This window comes from Drosophila grimshawi, unplaced genomic scaffold (genome assembly GCF_018153295.1).
Source record: "Drosophila grimshawi isolate 15287-2541.00 unplaced genomic scaffold, ASM1815329v1 contig_311, whole genome shotgun sequence".
NCBI classification, from domain to species: Eukaryota; Metazoa; Arthropoda; class Insecta; order Diptera; family Drosophilidae; genus Drosophila; species Drosophila grimshawi.
In genome coordinates, this window is record NW_025063098.1 from 25,465,645 (window position 1) to 25,486,452 (window position 20,808).

At 39.4% G+C, this 20,808-nt stretch overlaps 7 protein-coding genes across 9 annotated transcripts; 4 read left to right on the forward strand and 3 right to left on the reverse strand.

Annotated features, from left to right (window-relative positions):
- The first annotated feature begins 61 nt into the window (after nucleotides 1-61).
- On the forward strand, nucleotides 62-1,328 carry LOC6568252 (SRR1-like protein). The gene is made up of 2 exons (XM_001994480.3): nucleotides 62-262; nucleotides 321-1,328. Exons 1-2 carry the CDS (start codon nucleotides 120-122, stop codon nucleotides 1,018-1,020), a joined length of 843 nt encoding a protein of 280 aa, XP_001994516.1. The 5' UTR covers nucleotides 62-119; the 3' UTR covers nucleotides 1,021-1,328.
- Nucleotides 1,190-3,360, reverse strand: LOC6568251 (little elongation complex subunit 2). The gene has a single exon (XM_001994479.3). It carries the CDS (start codon nucleotides 3,287-3,289, stop codon nucleotides 1,310-1,312), a length of 1,980 nt encoding a protein of 659 aa, XP_001994515.1. The 5' UTR covers nucleotides 3,290-3,360; the 3' UTR covers nucleotides 1,190-1,309.
- A 343-nt stretch (nucleotides 3,361-3,703) lies between these two features.
- On the forward strand, nucleotides 3,704-4,588 carry LOC6568250. Its single transcript, XM_001994478.2, has 4 exons — nucleotides 3,704-3,772; nucleotides 3,860-3,997; nucleotides 4,059-4,215; nucleotides 4,367-4,588. The coding sequence occupies exons 1-4, from the start codon at nucleotides 3,704-3,706 to the stop codon at nucleotides 4,552-4,554; spliced, it is 552 nt and encodes a 183-aa protein (XP_001994514.1). The 3' UTR covers nucleotides 4,555-4,588.
- A 60-nt stretch (nucleotides 4,589-4,648) lies between these two features.
- Nucleotides 4,649-6,210, reverse strand: LOC6568249 (acylpyruvase FAHD1, mitochondrial). Of its 2 annotated transcripts, none has more exons than XM_032740419.1 (4): nucleotides 6,072-6,210; nucleotides 5,784-5,889; nucleotides 5,628-5,724; nucleotides 4,649-5,160 (listed from the first exon to the last, which is right to left on the reverse strand). In XM_032740419.1, coding segments are annotated over exons 1-4 (693 nt in total). In that variant the 5' UTR covers nucleotides 6,073-6,210; the 3' UTR covers nucleotides 4,649-4,671. The 2 variants fall into 2 exon arrangements, with proteins under 2 accessions (XP_032596310.1, XP_001994513.1); XM_001994477.3 differs by lacking the exon at nucleotides 6,072-6,210 and adding an exon at nucleotides 5,974-6,028.
- A 421-nt stretch (nucleotides 6,211-6,631) lies between these two features.
- Nucleotides 6,632-15,702, forward strand: LOC6568248 (F-box/WD repeat-containing protein 11). Of its 2 annotated transcripts, none has more exons than XM_001994476.3 (8): nucleotides 6,632-7,332; nucleotides 10,655-10,877; nucleotides 13,752-14,023; nucleotides 14,106-14,285; nucleotides 14,353-14,807; nucleotides 14,875-15,064; nucleotides 15,135-15,270; nucleotides 15,359-15,702. In XM_001994476.3, the coding sequence occupies exons 1-8, from the start codon at nucleotides 7,276-7,278 to the stop codon at nucleotides 15,376-15,378; spliced, it is 1,533 nt and encodes a 510-aa protein (XP_001994512.1). In that variant the 5' UTR covers nucleotides 6,632-7,275; the 3' UTR covers nucleotides 15,379-15,702. The 2 variants fall into 2 exon arrangements, with proteins under 2 accessions (XP_001994512.1, XP_032596309.1); XM_032740418.2 differs by lacking the exon at nucleotides 6,632-7,332 and adding an exon at nucleotides 10,072-10,149.
- Nucleotides 15,703-17,290: 1,588 nt separating this feature from the next.
- LOC6568628 (CCA tRNA nucleotidyltransferase 1, mitochondrial) lies at nucleotides 17,291-18,987 on the forward strand. Its single transcript, XM_001994475.2, has 2 exons — nucleotides 17,291-18,513; nucleotides 18,573-18,987. Exons 1-2 carry the CDS (start codon nucleotides 17,392-17,394, stop codon nucleotides 18,924-18,926), a joined length of 1,476 nt encoding a protein of 491 aa, XP_001994511.2. The 5' UTR covers nucleotides 17,291-17,391; the 3' UTR covers nucleotides 18,927-18,987.
- Nucleotides 18,983-20,379, reverse strand: LOC6568627 (probable RNA methyltransferase CG1239). The gene is made up of 2 exons (XM_001994474.3): nucleotides 19,232-20,379; nucleotides 18,983-19,162 (listed from the first exon to the last, which is right to left on the reverse strand). Exons 1-2 carry the CDS (start codon nucleotides 20,027-20,029, stop codon nucleotides 18,998-19,000), a joined length of 963 nt encoding a protein of 320 aa, XP_001994510.1. The 5' UTR covers nucleotides 20,030-20,379; the 3' UTR covers nucleotides 18,983-18,997.
- Nucleotides 20,380-20,808: the final 429 nt, after the last annotated feature.

Below are 20,808 nucleotides of genomic sequence, written 5' to 3' on the forward strand. Positions count from 1 at the left end.
AAACCGGCAGAGAGAGATAGGAAGTTATCGATACCAACAAAAAGCGATAATACGATAATGCGAATGTACGAGAAACTGCAACAGCAAACACACTTTATTTACAAAACAGATTTCTTGGAATGTCTGGCGTTGGCAATGAATTTCAGGTGGTCACACGCAAGAAATGGATGGCGCGTAAATGCCTGAGTCGACGAAACCGCCACATATCAGAAAGCGACTATTTAAACGACTGCCCCGATGTAAATGTGGACAGCTTTACAACGTAATTATTCTTGATTTGCACATCCTTGCTGATAACTTGATTAATGTTCATTTTGTAGTCGCCTGGAGCGACTCTGTGGGATAATGAGCCAAAGTGATTACTTTATGCTGTCAATGGAGACGCTGCAACAGCAATTGGATATACTCAAGCGGCCGCTGGAACGCATTGTTTGCCTGGGCCTGGGACCGTTCACACGCACCCACCAGGCGCTGCATCAAGTGGCGTTTATAGTCTGCGCCCAACGGCAACACAAGATTAAGGAAGCCCTCTACTACGATCCCGTGTTTCGTGATACCGAGAAAGAGTTGCTCGAACGCCTGAGTGGAACAGTGCTGACCGAGGACAGATCTGGCAGACATGAGGCCACAGTGCCCACCCTGTATTATTTACCCCACTGTCCCTATGCGCTGATGCACAACCTGCTCTTGTGTAACTGGACCAGGGAGAATCTGGCAAATGTATTCCTAATTTCAAATAGCTTTGAGATGCTAACGCTAAACAGAATAAAGGGTCGCGATGCTGACGATCACATTACCCGCATAACGGACCATTGCACAGAGACTGTCCTAGAGGATGACTATGAACAGCACAATGTATTCAATGATTTGTCATTACACAGCTTTCCCAGCGATAAACTTCCAGCAGCAGATGATAACGTATTTTGGACATGCGGCAGCCCTTTAAAAGTGCACGAAGATGAATTACAAACGGAGTTAATTACGGAGGCCGCAATGACCGCATTGAGCATTAGCTCGTAGTTCATATGTCAAAGGACATGGAATAATTGAGGCAATATATTATTTTAAATAAAGTCGAATCGTAATCATTTTTCATCAATTATACTTTATACCTATTCTGAAATTAGCTATCAGAATAAATTTGACAAAAATAACATTAAGGCTTCTTTAAATTTCAAAGGTTTGTTTTTTAAATAGATTTTAATTATGCTATCATATCATATTGCCTATAAGTCTGCCAGTTTCAGTGTCTGAATATAAAGTCAACAATGATGTGCTTATTTCAATCGATTTAATGTAAATTGATGTATTATAGACACATAAACTTGTCCAGCTCTTTTTCATTCTGCTTCAGTGCTTTGGCAGCCTCCCGTTTGCGTTGCCTGTGCTGCGGCCTCTTTCGCTTCTTGGGCATTTCCTTCTTCTTGAGCGTGCGCTGCACCAGAGTTGGTTTCGCCTCGATTTTTGGTTTGTTTTTGGTGGCGCGCACGCCCCGTTCCTTGGCTGGAAAGGCACAGGGCAGCAGCTGAAGTTGCTCGTGAAGGCGACTACACAACTTGGTCGATATGGGCAGATAACTGTTGCTCTGGGTGAGAAAGTTGATGTCAGTGGGTGGCTTGCTCATGAGCAGATCATGCAATTGAAAGCTCTGCGCCGTCGCCTCCAATGATGGACGACAGAGTAGAAACTTGTCTTTATATTTGGTTGTATAGCGTAGCAGATATTCCCCGGGCGCCACGGTGCGCAACAGTTTGAGGAATTCGTGCAGCTGGCATAGCTGCTGTGGCATACTAGTGTGATAGTATTCGTACAGCTGCTCTTCGAGTGCTTCCAGTTTTAGTTGTTGCTCCAGCAACGGTGCAAAGTCGCGAAGTGAAATCCTCGAACAATGACCCACGTTGGCTTGCAGTAATTTCAGCTGCAGCCAGGCGCTGATTAGCTCATACTTGGTCATTATCTCACAGCCACAATCGGGCTTGTTCTCCAGCTTGATGAGGTGACAGCCCAGCGGATGTTCGCCCAAAGTATCCCGAACAGCTGCAATGGCGAGGCTGCTGTAGATTAACAAAGCGTCATCCTTTTCGTCAGTCTGCAGACGCCAGCTAACAAGCGCACCATTGCTTCTCGCCTGCTTAATTGGATGCACTTGGTCATCGATCTGTTGTAGTTTATATGCAGGCTGCGGCTGGCTTTGAGCTTGCTGCTTAACTGGTTCATTGTGCAACTCAGCGACTCCGTCGCTTGTCAAGTTCAACCACTGGGCTGGCGCATATGCCGCATAGCCTTCGGCTAGGATGCGATTGTTTGTGTGCCAGCCGCAGTTGCGTGCCGGCATCGGTTCATAAAACTCAATGCACTTGAGCTCCCCGTTTGCAATGTGATGTATGCGCAACAGCATCTCTGTGGGCAAATCAACATAGGCGCCGGGCATTAAAAGCAACAACATCGCATCCAAAGGCAACACAAAAACATCCTCCTCCACTTGCAGCAGTTGCCGCTCAACTTCTGCGGCCACCAAGTCGGAGGCAGTTTCATTGGCAACGCCTGCTAGCGCATAACGCTCCAAACGCAAACGTAATGTGCTCAGATGCTGTTGGTGCAGTCGCACTTCTGGCCAGTGACGCACTTGACCTGTGCGATGAAGGAGTTGCACCTGTTCCATGCTGGCCGTGTTCACATTGAGGCTTTGGCATTGCTGCAGCTGCGGCAGACCAGAGTGGGTTATATAGCCTGCATTGAGCACCGATGACAGCAAATGTTGCATTCGCAGATGAAACCATTTGTTGTAGTTTTGCACTAGGGGCTTCATCGGTACATAGAGACGCTCCTTTTGTGTGCTGGCATAATCGTAGATGTACTTTTGCACAAGCTGCTGTTCGTTGCACCATTTGCCTTGCACGGCACGCCACACAACGAAATCAGCCTCATCTACATCGGTGCTGTTCTGGAAGGAGAGCAGCACACGCAGACATGCGGACTGTTGGGCGCGTCCCAGTACCGAATAGCGTTCCTGGGGATTGGGAAATGTATACGGCAGTTGTTCGTTGGTGTGATCATAAACAGTCTGTCCCAGAACTTCCTGTGTGCGTGGATCTTGTCGGGCGAATCGACAGCCGTAGGATGTGAAGACTTTTGTTGGTTGTTGTTGCTCCTCTCTGAAAATCTCTGGATCCAACTCGTTGAGGAAAGCGAAGAGTGAATCGTCAGCATGATCGAAAGACTTGTTAAACACCTTGTAGGAGGGCTGATTGCGAAATGCTGAATGTCCCTGATATAATTGGGGTTCCATATTTTTATTTCAATTTTGCAGCACGTTACACATTTTTTTGTTGCTTGCGTCGTTTGTTGTGGTTCCGTTTCGCATTATTCGCTAACCTGTTGACTTAACATTATGCTGGAATGTTATTAACAGCAAGCACAAATGTAACAAACATAAAAATACAATGTAAAAATTACAGAATAGAATTTTAACTTGTGTTTATAAGCCAAGTTATATTTTATTTTTGTTTAAATGATTGAGAAGTACAAATTAAATGTTAAGGTCATTTTACCTCTTAGTGGTCGTTATTGTTTAAATGTGAATTTCTATGCAACGTTAAACATTTGTGAATTCATTGAAAACATGAAAGCTATTTAAGCCGAAGTTTTTAGCAATAAGCACCTTAAATTCAAAATGTATTTCAACTATTTTCTAGTTTCAATAATGTTTGTGCTGTCAGCTTTGAAAAATGAAGTTGACTCAAGCTGCGATAAGGCAAAATATTCGAAACTAGTAAGTTCAAGCAGCTTGCATAAATGAGAAAATCGTAATAAATATTTAATATTTAATAATCATATTTGTTCACATATTTTCATTTAGTTGCGCTCATGTTGTAATATTCCAAGAAATGATCAGAGCAGCAACGCCTGTCGCAAGTCCTTGATAAGCCAGTCTAAGCAAACTACCAATAATGGAGAGAAGAGTAATTTGAAAAAGGATAAAATTGCCTTACATGCTGTAAGTATAAAATTGTGCCGATCCTCATGGATTGTAATATTTGAAATGGATCGCTTTCAAGTGCATTGCAGACTGTATATTCAAGCGAAATGGCTACTTGCACGCCAATGGAACACTTAATCTGCCCATCGTCGAAAGGAGCTTGAAACAGCGCTTTAAAAATGACGAGGCTCTGGTCCAGCTAATGGTGAAGAGCTTTGAAGGCTGTGTGGATTCTGGTAAGTCATATAAATGGATATAGTTGAAATTCATCTTTCACATGAATGCTACATCATCTGTAATGTATATCACAGTGTAAATTCATAAAAGTTATCTTCCCTCGGAAAGTATAAAAAAATGTGTTAATCGAATGATTCATTTTTTTTTTAGCGGAAGCTCGCTCTAAGCAATTCGAATGGCTGCATTCAAAGGATAACTGTGATTACTTTCCGGCCACTTTACTGTCCTGCACCATGGAACACGTTTATAATAATTGTCCGGTAACCAAATGGAAAAATACCAATGAGTGCCAGGCGATGCGTAAAAAATTAACGGACTGTGGCATAAAATTAAAATGAATGTCATTAATTTGATTTATAAGTAGATCAGAAAAAATAAATCGTTTGTTTAATAACTTCAATTTTAAATTGAATTAAATTAAACAAATTGCACTTAGTTGTAAGATAAGTCTGAATTTATTCATCGCACACGTTGAACTTCATGGTGGCTAGATCTGCCAGGCCACACTCGATGACATCGCCAGCTTTGAAGGCATCGGATCCATGTGGTGTGCCTGTGAGTATCAGATCATTGGGCTCCAAAGTCATATATTTTGAGACATAGGCAATAATGTCCGGCACTTTGAATACCAGATCTGCGGTGCAACCACTCTGCTGTACTTCCCCATTAACCTTCAGCCACAGGGGCAGCGCATGGGGATCATTGACAGCATCCAGGGGTATTAGGCGAGAGACAGGCGTTGAGGTATCAAATCCCTTGCCCAGTGTCCAGGAGCCGCCAGTTGCACGTGCCGCAGTCAGATTACATTGGGCGGTTAGATCCAGAGCCAAGCAATAGCCGCCAACATGTTGCATTGCTTGCTCTCTCGAGACGTTCTTGCAACGCGATCCGATGATGACGCCCAGTTCCACTTCGTAGGCAACCTTGGTGAACACTTTGGGTAACTGAAAAGTTATGTATATAATCAGTTATCAGTAATGCAAAATTAAAGTCTTGATCTTAAGTGATTTTTCTATATTATTTCAAAGCACAAACGACACGAATAATTTTATTTTGCGAGCATAATTTAAAAAATACCAGAACGAGGAAAAGTTATAAATCAAAATGGAAAGATTTAATTTGACAAGACTGATGCTTATATTAAATTTGGAAAATACTGTAGAAACTCAAAACGTAATTTAAAACTTTAGAAAAAATAGAAGTAGCCTAAAATTAAAGGACTTGGCAAATAAATTTGTTTCTTATAATTTCAATTTTCCTATAAGCTCTTCTTTCAATGATTTGTATTATTAAGAAATATTTAAAATAAGCTGATTGTTATTTTTCAGTTTTAGTTTACTTAATATTCCGGAGAATCAGTTTTGGTTTGTGTCGTATTGAAAAATCCCACCACACTTTGAACGCTACTCACCACGATCGGGGAGCCCTCGCGTATATAAGAAGTTGTTGGTTTCAAAAAAACAATTGGCTCCTTGGGCACCGGCACTTTCCTGGCATTGACAGCGCACCTGTTTATGGTAAACAAATTTAAGTAAACGATTCATGGTAGGAATACACTATTAATTACATATAATTAAGTGCAACTCCAATAATCTTCTTGCCCTCAAATACAAAGTTGGCAGCATCCTGGCTGCGTTGGCAGGCCATGAGGCAACGAGCGGAAAGGCGCACCACTTAAAAAAGAAATGTAATCAAAAATCGTTATTTTAAATAGACATGTTAACAGCGAAATGACTGGATGTTAAAATGGGGCTTACGGACAGAAAGTAAAACTAGAGATTGCAACCGCTGCGGTCGAATGAATGTGAGCGAGTGTGTTGGGAATTTAAGTAGAGCAATGTTTATGGGCACTTACTTGCGTCAACGCTATATTAATTGGGTCCCAAGGTTATCTGGAGACGTGCCCCTCTGCCTAAAATTGTTTATCAATAGAAATTAAATAACATCAAGATCGAGTGATCAACAGTGAACTAGATCGGCGGTTCATAAAGCTTAGTGTGACCGACACACGCGAAAATATAAGCGCAAAATCACCAACGTAAACGCAAGAAAGCCAACGTTTGCATACGTACGCGAAGTGAGTAACGTATTCCAATTCACTGACTATCGACAGCTGTGAGTTGCTGAACTCGTTCATGTTTCATGAACTGAATGTTAATTCAGTTTGTTGTACTGAATCTTTTTATCATTAACATATTTGTGTGCTTTAGACATCAAATAATTGCAAATATTTAATAAAACTGTATATTGATGAACTTAGAACAAAGAAAACTATATTAATAATGTAACAAGTGAGCGAGAGTGAATTTAAGCTAACAAAACGAGCGAGAATTTGGCTCAAAAGAACAAAGGGAATCATAATTGACGAAAGAACTACTTGAACGATACTCAGTGAATCTGTTCGTTCATTCAGTTCTGTAAAGTCGTTCGATCGAACATATTCCAAACGATTGGTACAACTCTTACATTTACGTGCCGTCGCTTAGTAATGTAGGAGAAAAAAATTATTAAAATATATAAATTAAAGTGTAATAGTGTGAGAGTGCGAGGCAAACACACGTGCATTTGCGGGCCAATAGCACGGTGCGCTTGCAATCTTATTGCTGTGCAGAAGTATAGAGAAGACGAGCATACAACGCAAAAGTGTAATGAAAAGTATAAAGAATGACTTGTCAAAGAGAATAACACGAATTTGTTGGAGGCAGTAACGCGCGGCGTGGTGAATAAATATAAGCGCGAACGAGAAAGCAATGAAATATTTAAGTGGGCAAAAACGAGAAAGCGCTAAAGTCACCACCCTGAGAAGAGAGTTGTTGTAGGGACAACCTCAAACCTAAAATTTTTTGTAATTTTCTTGCAACTTAATATAATGCCCAATTTACAAATGAATGGAAACATACATGTGCTAAGTTAATTTCGGTATTGTTTGATTTAAGTTATTGCGAAACAATAAATCTGTGCGCTACTGTGCTTGTGTGTGTGTGTCTCTGTGTATGTAATAAAATAAAGAGCAGCAGCAGCCCAAGCAACTACATAAATTCAACAAACACAACAACACAATGATTAAAATGGAGACTGACAAAATGATGGACGAGACTAACTCCAATGCACAAGCAGTAAGTTCATCATTATTATTTTTCAGGTGTAGCTGATGATTTGAGTTGTAAGCGTATGTATATATATATATGTATATTTATATATATATATACATTTATATGTGTGTGTGTGCAACGTTCAATATATATACATATACATAATGCTCAAGGTGTCACATATAAACGAATTATGTTCATTTGTATCTGTGTGTTTTATTTTCGTATACACACACACACCTACACATAAATATATACACAAGTACATATATATTTTGCACTCGTGCACTCTATTAACATTTTGTTAGCATTTCTTATTTGATGCTTAACCTTAAGCATTTCACATTCGGTCGTATTTGTATTTGTCCTGTGGCCATTATAAAAATGGGTAATGTAATGAACATAGCTATAGCTACAAATCTATATAAATTATTGATTAGAAAAATGAGTTCAACTGATTTAACAATGTCAATTCACGCAATAGGAATCATTATTTCAGGGTATCTGCTAGTCGTACATTCTCCCTACTAGATCACTCTTGTTGTTTAGTAATTCGAGGAGGAATTTAAACATGCTATAGTTTATTTTGTTTTTGTTTTTTTTTTGTCATGTTTTCTTTGTTTATATGTATTTGTTGTAATTAGCAGTTAATTGGCATTTATTGCTTTCAAGTTTGGTTTATGTACACAAATCAGTTACATATGTCTAATTATAAATAAAGTAATTATTATTATTTATTTCGTTTGAACATATCTAAATTGTCGTACTTATTTTAATCCGTTCAATTCGATATATTGTGCGTAATAATGAAGGTCAGTCCTCCCCCCTTCCCACATCCACTTCAACCCCAATCTCCGCAAATCACTCAATTCATGTTTCTCGATTTATTTACTCGGTTTCGGTTTCTGTTTTCTTTCTGGGTCAAAAGTTGATTTTTGACTAAATAAATGTACGGGCTCAGCAATTAAATTAAGCATTTGAGTCATCTTTGTTATTGTTGGCCCAAAAGCTGACATCAAGGTGAGGTGGCGACCAAATTGTGCATACGCAATTTTTTTTTTATTTATTTTTTGTTGTTTTGAGTTTACCATTAAGATTTCGCACAAAACTCTCACTCGAATTAGGTCCAAAGAAAAAGGTCGCATACATCACCAAATAACATACATACATATTTAAGCACACATACATATCTACGCACACACAAACTAATACATATGCATACACAAGGCTGCAAACCGGTTCACAGTGTAATAGCAGCGTTGTTGTGGTCTGTGGATTTTGATAATCGTCTCAAGCGATTAGCCAAAAACACTTATGTATGAGCAATAAATAAATAAAATCATGCCTACTTTGCTTCCACAGGGATTCCGTAAATAAATTGGCAATTGGCTATTGTTATTGAAATAAATTCAATAAAGATCAACTATCTATATAAGCTGGCAACATAAAGTACCATTCTGATCTGTGTACGATCGATAAAGACAGTTCAAATTGGAAAAAATAAAAACATTTTCAATGAATTTAGATCCGATAGATCTTTGATGTGGAGTTTCGTAAGTTTTGCACTCATTTTTTCACACTATTTGGCGTGTATTAGTATGCAAAATCGTTGTCCAAGGTTACTACTGTGAAAATACAGCTGGCCAAATAATTTTCCTCTAAAATGATGAAACTGGAATTACCCGCAGCATGGGAATTTCAAATTTTTTGAAAATTTGTAGTTTTGATTCACTTAAAGTGTAATATTTTGCTACACTATGCTCATATTCTTTAGACTGTACTGATAAGCGATTCAATATTAAACAGTCTGTCAATTTGTATTGGTTGCTTGGAGTATGATAATCAAGTTTGTCATAAGTTCACGGATATTCCAGAGGAAACTTTGAAAGCAACTTGCTGGCTGACCTACATATGCAGTAATTGTGCGAATAGTAGGAAAAGTTTATACAAATTTCAAGTGGAAAAATATTGTAAGCATTGTCAAGTGGGGCTAATAAGCGTAGTTGGAGGCCGCAAGTCGTCGCCTCAACAGTTATTACCTACATCAAAATGTTAGCCTCAAAAAAAAAAAAAACGATTTTAACTTTATTTTTAATGCAAACGCAAATAAATGGCTATAACAAACAGCAATAAATGGAAAACGACAACAACAACAACATATATGAAATGCTATTAAATTAAGCCGCTAAAAACGTGTACAGACACACACATACACACACACATACAGGCAAACATTGGCAAATAGAAGCGCGAACAATTGTTCATTTACTCACACACCTGCATAGACAAGGTTTAGATATAGTCAAGGTATCAATATTACTACAACTAACTATATAAGCAATTATAAATATATATATATATATATATATTTATTTATTTATTTATATATATATACATACATTATATTTATTAATTATTTGCATTGAAGTTAACTTAATAATTCCAAATCTGCACATTTCTTTCACTTTTTGTTAGCCTTCACCGATATTGCAGTAACTTTATTTAGAAATAATTTAATTTAATTTCAAAAAATCTGTATATGCAAGGTTAACCCCAATTGTTAAAAAGCAGAGAATTGTTTGAAAAATTGATATCATTTTTAATGGCTTTTTAAGTACCAATTGTTTGCGTTTAACCTGGAATATTTATACTTTGTATAACTCGAATCTCCAATAAGTTGTTAAAAATGCCCACAGAAAATTTTCCTATCAGGCACAAATATTATTGTTTACTTTCAAATATTGCCCAGTTCGAATTCATTTCTCTGCCTGTCATAACACCAAATAAATCAATATGACAACACAAAGTATAGTCAAAATTCAAGAATTGCCTTCTAGAGTGGTACGTATTACACCGTTTTTCTCTCCTCTGCACCAATGAATGAGTACGGATTTGCCTCATTGTCCGTCCTCGGGTTGAGTTTATTTTTGCCATTTTTGTGCTAAATAAAGCCAAAACTATACAAGTCCAAATATACGAAATGAAACGAAAAGAAAAATGAAAAAACCGAAAGACAAGCTCAACTAATTGGCTAATTGTAAGCCGTAAGTTTATTTGCTTGCTGGTCGCCAACTCGTCTGTAAGAGTTGCACAATCTCTCAACTTGGCACATAACCTGACCTGACCCGGCCATTACTCATGCCATTGCCAAGAGCTACCTACTTTTCAACTCGTACGAGGTGCCCTTTGACATCCAAAAACAGAGATAAACAAAGAGAGAGAGAGAGAGAGAGAGAGAGAGAGAGCGATCGCTTCACAAAGAGATAGCATATAACATATATATGTATATAGAAAATTTCATAATTATTATAATCGTTTCGGTTTCTTCCGCATTTCCTTTCTATAGTTCACAACCACAATGCTGTACGATCCGGTGCGCAAGAAAGACTCATCGCCCTCATACCAGACGGAGCGGGATGTCTGTTTTCAGTACTTCAGACAGTGGAGCGAATCGGGACAGGTGGAGTTTGTGGAGCAGCTGTTATCGCAGATGTGCCACTATCAGCATGGACAGATCAATGCGTTTCTTAAGCCGATGTTACAGCGCGACTTTATAACACTGCTGCCAAGTAAGTAGTAAACAATAATGACACCATAATGATTACTAAATGTCTGGGAGGGGTTTAAAGGGGGTTTTTTTTGTACACACAGTAGTACGCACTAATATTAATGTGTCTGTTAGTAGAGCTCTAGGAAAGAAGATAATTATGTGTCTTTGATATACTGACTCACATTTATATATTACGAATCTACCACAAAGCTAGTATAATTTCCCTGTGGGAATTATTCAAAAAGAAAATAAATTAGTGAAAAAAACGTATTTTTAAATGCCGCCTTTCTATGTGATTCTCAGGAATTCAAGTAAGGTTCTTCGATCTTCATATTTCCAGTAGTGTCAATCGATCTTAAGTAAAAACAATGTTAAACAACAAGTAACAAGAACTAAAAGCAAATCGCTTACGCGAACTAGTGACTTAGAACTAGGGTAGAAACAATCAAATACAATGTGAGGGAGAACAAATTCCAAATATGAGAAGGTAAAGGGATTCCCCGCCCCGCCCCCATCCCTTGCTCCATCGTGCGACGTAAGTCGTCCTAGCCGTGACTGCGTTGCGTTGCCGTGCAACTGTTACGTAGTGCGATAACGCCACTGGTGCAGGTGCCGTCTGCTGTCCGTTGGCTGGCAAAGTTGTTGTCGTCGTTGGCGGCGCCGCTTATGTTGTTGACTGAAAGGTCATTGCTTCCATTAAGCGACGCGCTTCGCCGTCACAGAAAGAAAACAACAAAAGCAAAAGCCTTCGCAAATCGTTATGCATATATATATATGTAATGTTGTAATCAATTCAATGAACAAAATAATTGTATGGAAATTCACTATTATTGCTTAAGCCCCTAATTCCAATGTGGCCTAGAATAAAATCAATAAGAAAATCATAAGTAAAGATGATACTATTATTGTAAGCTGTATCTATATATATATATATATATATATATATATATATATATATATATACATATATATATAAGACGATATCTGAAGACATCTGTAAAATTAAAGATAGACATCAAGAATTAAAATTTAGCAGTTTCACTTATAATTGACACTTGTTCTAGAGAGCTGTAAGGTTGAATGTACTCAGGATGTCCTCAGGTAAATGCGAGCGAATAATTACATGCCCATTGTCAAAGGCTTACCTGGAGCAGTTCCTTATACCAAACAAGACATGAACAGGCCTTAGTTTTGGCATATCGATCCTGAAATACCCTTGGCCATTAGCATTTCCAGGGCTACGCACATAATCATCGTACGTTTTCATCATAAAGAAATACATGATTTAAAAATATAAAGAAATATATTCAAAATATATATATAATATATAACATACAATAAAATACATTTATTGATCATTTCCGTCTGCCTGTCTGTCTGAGGGACCTTAAATATCTCTCTCTCTCTCTCTCTCTCTCTCACTGTCTGACTCCACTATACCCGTCTCTCTTTTTCTCAATCTTCCATTTGTCTTTGTGTCGATTACTGCAATGAAGAATAGAATCACGAGTTATTTAAAGCAACGCGATAGAATTAAATGTTCGAGCCTCTTTTCTCATATTGAAAACTGATAGCAGTAGTTGCTGAAATGATAACTTATTTTCTTTCATGATGTCAGATATAAGGTTTTTTTTTGTTTTTTTTTTTGCCACACATCTACGTTTACTGCTTTGGTAGATATCTCTCTCGAGTCGTTACATCTTGCTTGACAAAGCGATAACAACTTGGCTGGAACAGTAAAGTAGACAAGAGACGAACAAATATTCTTGACAGTCTTTGGCTTGTGAATTTGTTCCTCTTCTTTTTTTTTCCAGGATGAGCTCGTGCATTAAAAAAATGCGAATGAGACAGGGAAATAAGCAGCGTTGTTTCCTCCTCCATTTACATTGTAATGCACTTCAAAGGCAGCTAACCAGCCAGTAATACACACGCACACACACACACAATTATATATGTATGCATAAGTGTGTTGCAGAGGCAGACAGAACTGAGGATAGGCAGGCGACATGAACCGTTAGACGGCGACGAGAACAGCAACAACAACAACAGCAGCAGCAACAGCAAACGGCGACAACTTGAACTACATCAGCGTTGCAAACTTGGTTGATGTTGCTGTTGCAGTTGTTGTTGTTGTTGTTGTATTTCTCTCGTTGTCGTTGCAAAGTCACTTTGCGAGTTATGCACATTTTTAATTGTGTTTGGCAAATGCTGCAGCAAGCACTTCACTTCACTTGCAAACCAGCAGGGCCACTTGCCCCCTTACCTAACCTTACCCTTCCCTTATTCGCTGCTATAGGTGGTAATCATACCTCCTCGATTCCCTGCTTGAAATATCTGTCGATTGCTCACAGTCAATTCTTTTAGCTGCTCCAACTGCTGCTAAACACCGTTAGGTGCGTCCAAAGTTAGCGTCTGTAGGTGTAAGTCGCGTAACCGTCTATGAAGCAACTTCCCACTGATTGGTACTTGGTTATACATAGTGCTTCATTAGCGACAGCAGATCACAATCTGTATCTGCGATGAGTCAACAATCAACTAGACCTTATGCCACCCAACCTTCCTTGGTATTTACTTATGCATCGTTATGTGACTGTATACAGCCACATCCATGGCCATATAAATAGCACTTATTATATGGATACGTTGGTTAGTCACTAACTCACTTGTCAGGAAGCGCAAAACGCACTCAAGCTAAGCAAACTGAAAGTGGTGATGAGTCATCCAGGTTTTTATATTTTTGCATGTGTGTATTTCCCGTAATGGGTTCATTCGCCAACGTTTATAGTCTCAAGCAGATAACTTTTAAGAATTGCACTTGAACTCTGAGTAAAAACTTCTAAGAATCAGTTATAAATCAATTATTTCGTTACTCATCCAATCCAATATTCCACAGAAAAAGGTCTGGATCATATTGCCGAAAACATCTTATCGTATCTGGATGCGGAGTCGCTAAAATCCGCCGAATTGGTGTGTAAAGAATGGCTGCGTGTTATATCTGAGGGTATGCTGTGGAAGAAGCTCATCGAGCGGAAGGTGCGCACCGATTCCCTGTGGCGTGGCCTGGCCGAGCGTCGGAATTGGATGCAGCATCTGTTTAAACCGCGACCGGGACAAATACAGAGACCGCACTCATTCCATCGCGAGCTATTTCCTAAGATCATGAATGTGAGTACCGAAAACATTTGCAAATCCCACAGATGTATATCGAAAACCAATTGTTGAATTGCATGTGATGATTTGATTGCAGGATATTGACAGCATAGAGAACAACTGGCGAACCGGTCGACATATGCTGCGTCGGATCAACTGTCGCTCGGAGAACTCAAAGGGTGTCTATTGCCTACAGTACGACGATGGCAAGATTGTGTCCGGCTTGCGGGATAATACGATCAAGATATGGGATCGTACGGATCTGCAGTGTGTGAAGGTAAAACGAGATACGTTGCTGTTGTTGTTGAGCTAGTTTTCTAATCGTTTTGTTGTTGGTATTTTAGACGCTGATGGGACACACTGGATCCGTGCTGTGCCTGCAATATGACGACAAAGTTATTATCAGCGGCTCCAGCGATTCGACGGTGCGTGTGTGGGATGTGAATACTGGTGAAATGGTTAACACGCTTATTCATCACTGCGAGGCGGTGCTACATTTGCGCTTCAATAATGGCATGATGGTTACCTGCTCCAAGGATCGCTCCATTGCTGTCTGGGACATGACCTCGCCCAGCGAGATCACGTTGCGTCGCGTCCTTGTCGGCCATCGTGCCGCTGTCAATGTTGTTGATTTTGATGAGAAATATATTGTGTCCGCCAGCGGAGATCGCACCATTAAAGTGTGGTCCACGTCGAGCTGTGAATTTGTGCGTACCCTGAATGGTCACAAACGTGGCATCGCCTGTCTACAGTACAGAGATCGTCTCGTTGTTAGCGGCAGCTCCGACAATTCAATCAGGTAACAACATATTACAACTTGTATACACAACTTATTTTTACATACTTCCATCTCCGCTCGTCGACAGGCTTTGGGACATTGAGTGTGGCGCCTGCTTGCGTGTCTTGGAGGGCCATGAAGAGCTGGTGCGCTGCATTCGCTTTGATACAAAGCGCATCGTCAGCGGTGCCTATGATGGTAAAATTAAGGTATGGGATTTGGTTGCCGCTCTCGATCCGCGTGCCGCCTCCAATACGCTGTGCCTAAATACCCTCGTGGTAAGTATAAATATTCTCTGCCAGCTAATGTTTATCAAGGATTTCGATTACTTATTTGATTTGTATCTAGGAGCATACTGGTCGCGTTTTTCGTCTGCAATTTGATGAATTTCAAATTGTCAGCAGCTCGCATGATGATACTATTTTGATATGGGACTTTCTAAATTTTACGCCCAATGAGAATAAGACCGGCCGAACACCATCACGTAAGATACGACTTTCATTTTTTCTCAACTTGTTGTCGGTGTGTGTGTATTAAGTATTTAAATCTCATCGGGTTTTTTTTTTGTTTAGCGGCGCTTATGGAACATTAACATTTTGTGCAAAGGCAGCTCCGGGAACTTGAGCTGCATTCCTCAAGTGATGAGGAGGAGAACGGTGGCGAAAACGATGATGATAATGATAATGATGATGGGGAAAATGGTGATGATGATGATGACGGCGACGCTGAATACGACGATGCAGATGATAACATCGAGCTGGAGGATATCGATCATGATTACGTTTATTCCCCACCAAAACATCGTCATAATCGAAATAATCCAGCTCTTGATAATGCTGATCACGATAACTAATGAATTAAACACTAAGCCAGCAAATAGCATTGTAACTCGTCCATTAAATTATGTTGAACCCAAGATACTGCGATCTCCGATTTTACTGAAATGCAACAAACACGAAATGCAAACTAGAAAAAAGAAAAACAAAAAATGAAAACAATTTATAATTAATGCAAAGAAATACACACATGCGGATAATATGAATTAATGAAGTTATTAAAAAATACAAGAAAACCCAATAATAAATACAAGAGTATAACAAATATTTTTGCATAATCTGGCTGTTAGGTTTGAGAAATATACGAAACAGAGAAAATAATATATACAAATATATATATAAATTGATATATATATATACATATATAAATATATATATATATATATATATATATATAGAATACAATATGAGCAGAATTATGTATTAGTTAATTAGGCATTATAGGAATAATTAAGGTCAGTATGTGTAAATCGTTGGATCGACTGCTTGTGCTTGCGGCAGCGATACAAAAGTTTATGTAACTAATGTTTAGCTCAAAAAAAAAAAAAAGAAGAAAATTAACTACAATGCATTGGGCTGAGCGCAGCTTTAAGGAATTCTTGAAATTTGTGGTACGTTTTTTTTATGAACACCCACGATTAGGATATACACACTAAGTGAGCAAAACTGTCAGAGCGTACAGATCATAGTCTTTAGCATAGATGTTAGTTAAAGCTTCATGGACTTCTGGGCGAGACATATTTACATACATTTTTTGATTTTTTAACATTACAAATCGCTTCTGTCATATTGCACATTTTGTAATTTAATTTGAATTCCTGATGTTAAAATTGTAAAAATAAAATCATTATAAATTGAATAATTAGGCCTTAAGAAATACTTATAAACAAATCTATAAAATGATAACTATGTGTGTGAGTGAGGAGACATAAAAGGCGTACACGTTTTCACTGAGCCTGTTTTTAACAGTGCTGTTTGATACTGTTCATTAGGCAAAACTATTAAAAAAAAAGGAAAACTAAAATATTAATAAATATATACTGCAATAAATTACAAACTCTTTAATTGAACATTGCTAGATGTTATACATATGTAGAAATTAGCTAATTGTCATGTCGTTTTTCAATACATCGTTGATTGTGATCAATTGATAATTTAATACATATTGCCTAAAATTTAAGTTACAAATCTACTTCCGCGCTCGTATATTATGTATATAATGTTTTAATGTAAGCCTAAGCAAAGTACCCAATATGTGAAACTGTTTAGTGGAAATGAAGCCTGGTTGTTGAAATTGGCAATAGGAACTGTAACTTCAGCAAATTGGTAATATAGATTCTATAAAATATATATTTATATAAATATATATATATATGATTAGAAATAATAAATTGTGTATAAATGCTATCAATGGTGATTTATTTCAAGTTTTGTATTAAGAGGAAACACAGCACGCAATCTTGGGCCTTGAAATTCACTAAACATCTAGCACCAATTCATTAAAAGCTATATATATGTTTGGTTAATAATTAAGTTTTATTTTAAATAAATTGTTTAAGCAGAAAGCGATTTCAAATTCAACAGAAGTCCAAATAATACATCGATATCATACTTTTTATATCGATAGCATTTTTTATATCGATACTTAAAACAGCCGATTCTCTAGCTGTCAGTTGTCAGCTGTTTCACCATAGTTTTATTTGTTGTTTGGAGGTTTTTGATTTTGTTTTTGAGCAAACAAGTTAATTTTGCCAGCTCGAAGCTTTCAAATGTATGGTACACGTTACATTGCAAAGATACTGACAACGCCACGAGTTACAGCATCCATTGTCATCCATTGCCGTCAGCATTTGAGAACATCTGCGAACCGCATGGCTTCGCCACCAAAAAAAATCGACGAAACAGATCTTTCGGCAGAGATAATCGCACAGCTTGGTAAGCCGCCTAAGATGCGTGAGAATCCCGCTTTCACCAAGGTCGACAGTGACGAATTTCGTAGCATTTTCACACCCGAACTGGAGACACTCGTTGCGCTCTTCAAGAAATATAATTATGAGCTGCGCATTGCTGGCGGCGCCGTGAGGGATATTTTGATGAAAATCAAACCGAAGGATGTGGATTTTGCAACGACAGCGACACCGGAACAGATGAAGGAGATGTTCACCAAGGAGGATGTGCGCATGATTAATGCCAAAGGCGAGAAACATGGCACAATAACGCCGCGCATCAACGACATGGAGAACTTTGAGGTGACCACATTGCGCATCGATGTGCGCACAGATGGACGCCATGCGGATGTAGTCTTCACCACCAATTGGCAATTGGATGCGAATCGTCGCGATTTGACAATCAACTCCATGTTTCTCGGACTAGATGGCACCGTCTACGATTATTTTTATGGCTACGATGATGTGCAGCGTCGTCGCATCATTTTCGTTGGCGATGCCGACGTGCGAATCAAGGAGGACTATTTACGCATTCTGCGTTACTTCCGCTTCTATGGCCGCATAGCAGCGGATCCCAACTCACACGACCCGGCCACATTGGCCGCCATCAAGGCGAATGGCGCGGGTCTGGCGCGAATTAGTAGCGAACGTGTTTGGGCCGAATTGCGAAAGATTATTGCCGGCAACTTCGGCCGGGAATTGGTCCTGGAAATGTATAATTGTGGCCTGCTTGAACACTGTGGATTGCCGGCGCAACCAAACATCTCGGAATTTGAGCGACTCTGCAACAGTTTTAAACGTTTCGAGGAGGAGTCACATCATCCCATACTCTACATGTGCGGACTGCTGCACACCACCGAGCAGGCAATGCAGCTGCACGAGCGTCTCAAGCTGTCCGCCTACGAGCGCGACTTGGCACTCTTCATCACACAGCAGCGCCACCGGGTAAGTTGCAAAGTGAATGCGAATTTATATTATATATTATTATTTATATTTATTTTCAGATCGATAACGAGTATAAATCCCTGCGCGACTGTCAGAAACTGTGCCTGCAGCCGTATGCCAAACGCGACTATGTCGAGCATCTGCTGAAGTATGCCAATAAGCTGGAGCTGTACCAGCAATTGAAGGCGTGGCAGATACCCAACTTTCCGATTAAGGGTAACATGCTGAGCAGTTATGGCCTGGTACACAGAAAACTCGGTCTAGTTTTAAACGAACTGCGTCTGCTGTGGGTAGACAGCGATTATAAGCTGACGGCCGAGGAGTTGCTGGAAAGCGTACCCACAATAATGGAGCAGATGCAGCAATCACCGCCCAGCACACCCAATACCAATAAAAAGCAACGAACGCGGTAAATTAACCTCAGTACTTGTTATGTTTGCCTCCTTTGTTAATAATGATAAAACTCAAAAAACACCGTTGAGCTCTAAACTTTGCTAAAGATCTGTATTGGTCGCTTGAAGCCCGCTTTGCAGTGCTCCGGCACGCCCATGAGTTCCATGCTGGCAAATCCCACTTCTGGGCTGAGCAAGTAGGCCGTGAAATGATCTGGTTGAAATTTGATGGCATTGTAATTTTCACGTATGCTTTCCTGCCAATTAGAGAAGAGTAACAGTTATATGGAGGGCAATACAGAAGTAGTATCTTGTAGTTCACTCACCGAAAGCTTCTTGCGACGCTTATACGTATCAAATGATTGTGGTTCCAGGATTAGCTTGCCGCCGCGTCGCAGTTGGAGAAACATGCGCCTGAATGCCTGCTTTAGGCCAGCATCACAGAAGTTGAGATGTATCCATTTGGTGACGGACAGACAGAGGATCACATCATATTGTGGACGCTCAATCTCGAGCAGCACATCGTCGTCCAGCACATAATTGCCATGCACGAATTTCACATTGTATGGAAAGATGCTAGGGGTTATAGGAGTCACGCTGGAACGTTTGAGTGCATTTATGACCATTTGTGCGCTATGCGCCAAATTGCGATCAATGTCCAGGCCAACAAGACTCCTGGCCCCAAATTTCTTCGCAATCTCAATGGAAAGGTGCCCAGAATTACAGCCTATGTCCAGCAACTGTTTGCCGCGAAATAGCTCTGTCTGTGTTGCCAGCACATCCAAGCGTATATCGTGGAAATCCTTGTCCAGTATGCGCTTTCCATAATAGTGCCTGTAGTTGCCATACATGAATGTCTCATTCTTGTTGTGTCTGGGCTTGTCTGGACCAGTGTTGCCAACATTTGTACTATCCAGCTGAAGTCGCTTCTTCGGACTCTGGGCGGGCGCTCGTTGAGAACACTCCTCTTGTTTGCTGTTGTCCTCAGGCACGTGCACCTCGCCGCTGGAGTCGGTTGCATTGTGCTTCAGTCTTTTGGTATTTTGTGCGCCATCTTCAACATCGGCAGTTGCTGAGCGCTTTACAGCAGGTACTATTGTGTTGTTGTTATTTTCCACTTCCATTGTGGGTTTGTATACGTTTTAAATCGTTTCATCCACAATAAACAAAATATTGAGCGGCATTAACAGCTTCTGTTTAAAACAGTGCTGGAAATTACCGAAAATATACATTATGCACTTAAGTTTGTGTAGGCATCGATACCTTACAATGAAATAGCTCAGTTTTTGAACAAAATACCTAGTCGTCGCCGTTGTAAATCGATTTCATATGCAAAACCTATATAATAGCGAAAAACTTGTGTCTAAAAATTCCTTAAGTGCGGGATCAACGCTAAGACTGGAAAATAATTGGCAATACATGTACAAGCTGCTTGCTATAAATCTGCACCTCTGTTGAACTGCTGTATAATACTGAATGCTGTGATGTACATATGGATTTCTGTAAATATTAACAGATTCTTGAAGCATACTTTTAGACTTTTCCAGAAAAATCCTCACATATTTTCGAAGGTCATAGTGCATTCGAATCTGAAGGACGAACTGAATCGAAGTGCATTCGAGGACTTTGGGGTCATCTACGAGCCCAAACGCTTGTGAAAATTTTACTTCAGGGTGAATGGAAATGAGCCGAAAACAATCCTTTTTTTCGGAAAACAAAATAACGATTTGGATGTCCTTTGGCCAGTTGGTAGCCCAAGTCAAAATTAATTGTTTGACACAAGACTCACCAGGATCCTCGAATGCCAATCTATATATTTTTTTATGTATTAAAAGTATGTGTCCTTTGTAGATCTTTAAGTACATGGCCGAAGTATGGCTTAAATAGGCATTTAATAAAACAA

Bases quoted from the DNA above. Each gene is read 5' to 3' on its own strand.
- LOC6568252 (XM_001994480.3), top strand. From the start codon at position 120: ATGTCTGGCGTTGGCAATGAATTTCAGGTGGTCACACGCAAGAAATGG. The intron at 263-320 runs GTAATTATTCTT...TTCATTTTGTAG, and splicing joins AATGTGGACAGCTTTACAAC to TCGCCTGGAGCGACTCTGTG.
- LOC6568250 (XM_001994478.2), top strand. From the start codon at position 3,704: ATGTTTGTGCTGTCAGCTTTGAAAAATGAAGTTGACTCAAGCTGCGAT. The intron at 3,773-3,859 runs GTAAGTTCAAGC...ATTTTCATTTAG, and splicing joins AGGCAAAATATTCGAAACTA to TTGCGCTCATGTTGTAATAT. The intron at 4,216-4,366 runs GTAAGTCATATA...TTTTTTTTTTAG, and splicing joins TGAAGGCTGTGTGGATTCTG to CGGAAGCTCGCTCTAAGCAA.
- LOC6568248 (XM_001994476.3), top strand. From the start codon at position 7,276: ATGATTAAAATGGAGACTGACAAAATGATGGACGAGACTAACTCCAAT. The intron at 7,333-10,654 runs GTAAGTTCATCA...TCCTTTCTATAG, and splicing joins CTAACTCCAATGCACAAGCA to TTCACAACCACAATGCTGTA. The intron at 10,878-13,751 runs GTAAGTAGTAAA...AATATTCCACAG, and splicing joins CTTTATAACACTGCTGCCAA to AAAAAGGTCTGGATCATATT.
- LOC6568627 (XM_001994474.3), bottom strand. From the start codon at position 20,029: ATGGAAGTGGAAAATAACAACAACACAATAGTACCTGCTGTAAAGCGC. The intron at 19,163-19,231 runs GTGAGTGAACTA...TCTAATTGGCAG, and splicing joins AGCGTCGCAAGAAGCTTTCG to GAAAGCATACGTGAAAATTA.
- LOC6568628 (XM_001994475.2), top strand. From the start codon at position 17,392: ATGTATGGTACACGTTACATTGCAAAGATACTGACAACGCCACGAGTT. The intron at 18,514-18,572 runs GTAAGTTGCAAA...ATTTATTTTCAG, and splicing joins TCACACAGCAGCGCCACCGG to ATCGATAACGAGTATAAATC.
- LOC6568249 (XM_032740419.1), bottom strand. The intron at 5,725-5,783 runs GTAATTAATAGT...TACCATAAACAG, and splicing joins GGAGTTGCACTTAATTATAT to GTGCGCTGTCAATGCCAGGA. The intron at 5,161-5,627 runs GTGAGTAGCGTT...ATAACTTTTCAG, and splicing joins GCGAGGGCTCCCCGATCGTG to TTACCCAAAGTGTTCACCAA.
- LOC6568251 (XM_001994479.3), bottom strand. From the start codon at position 3,289: ATGGAACCCCAATTATATCAGGGACATTCAGCATTTCGCAATCAGCCC.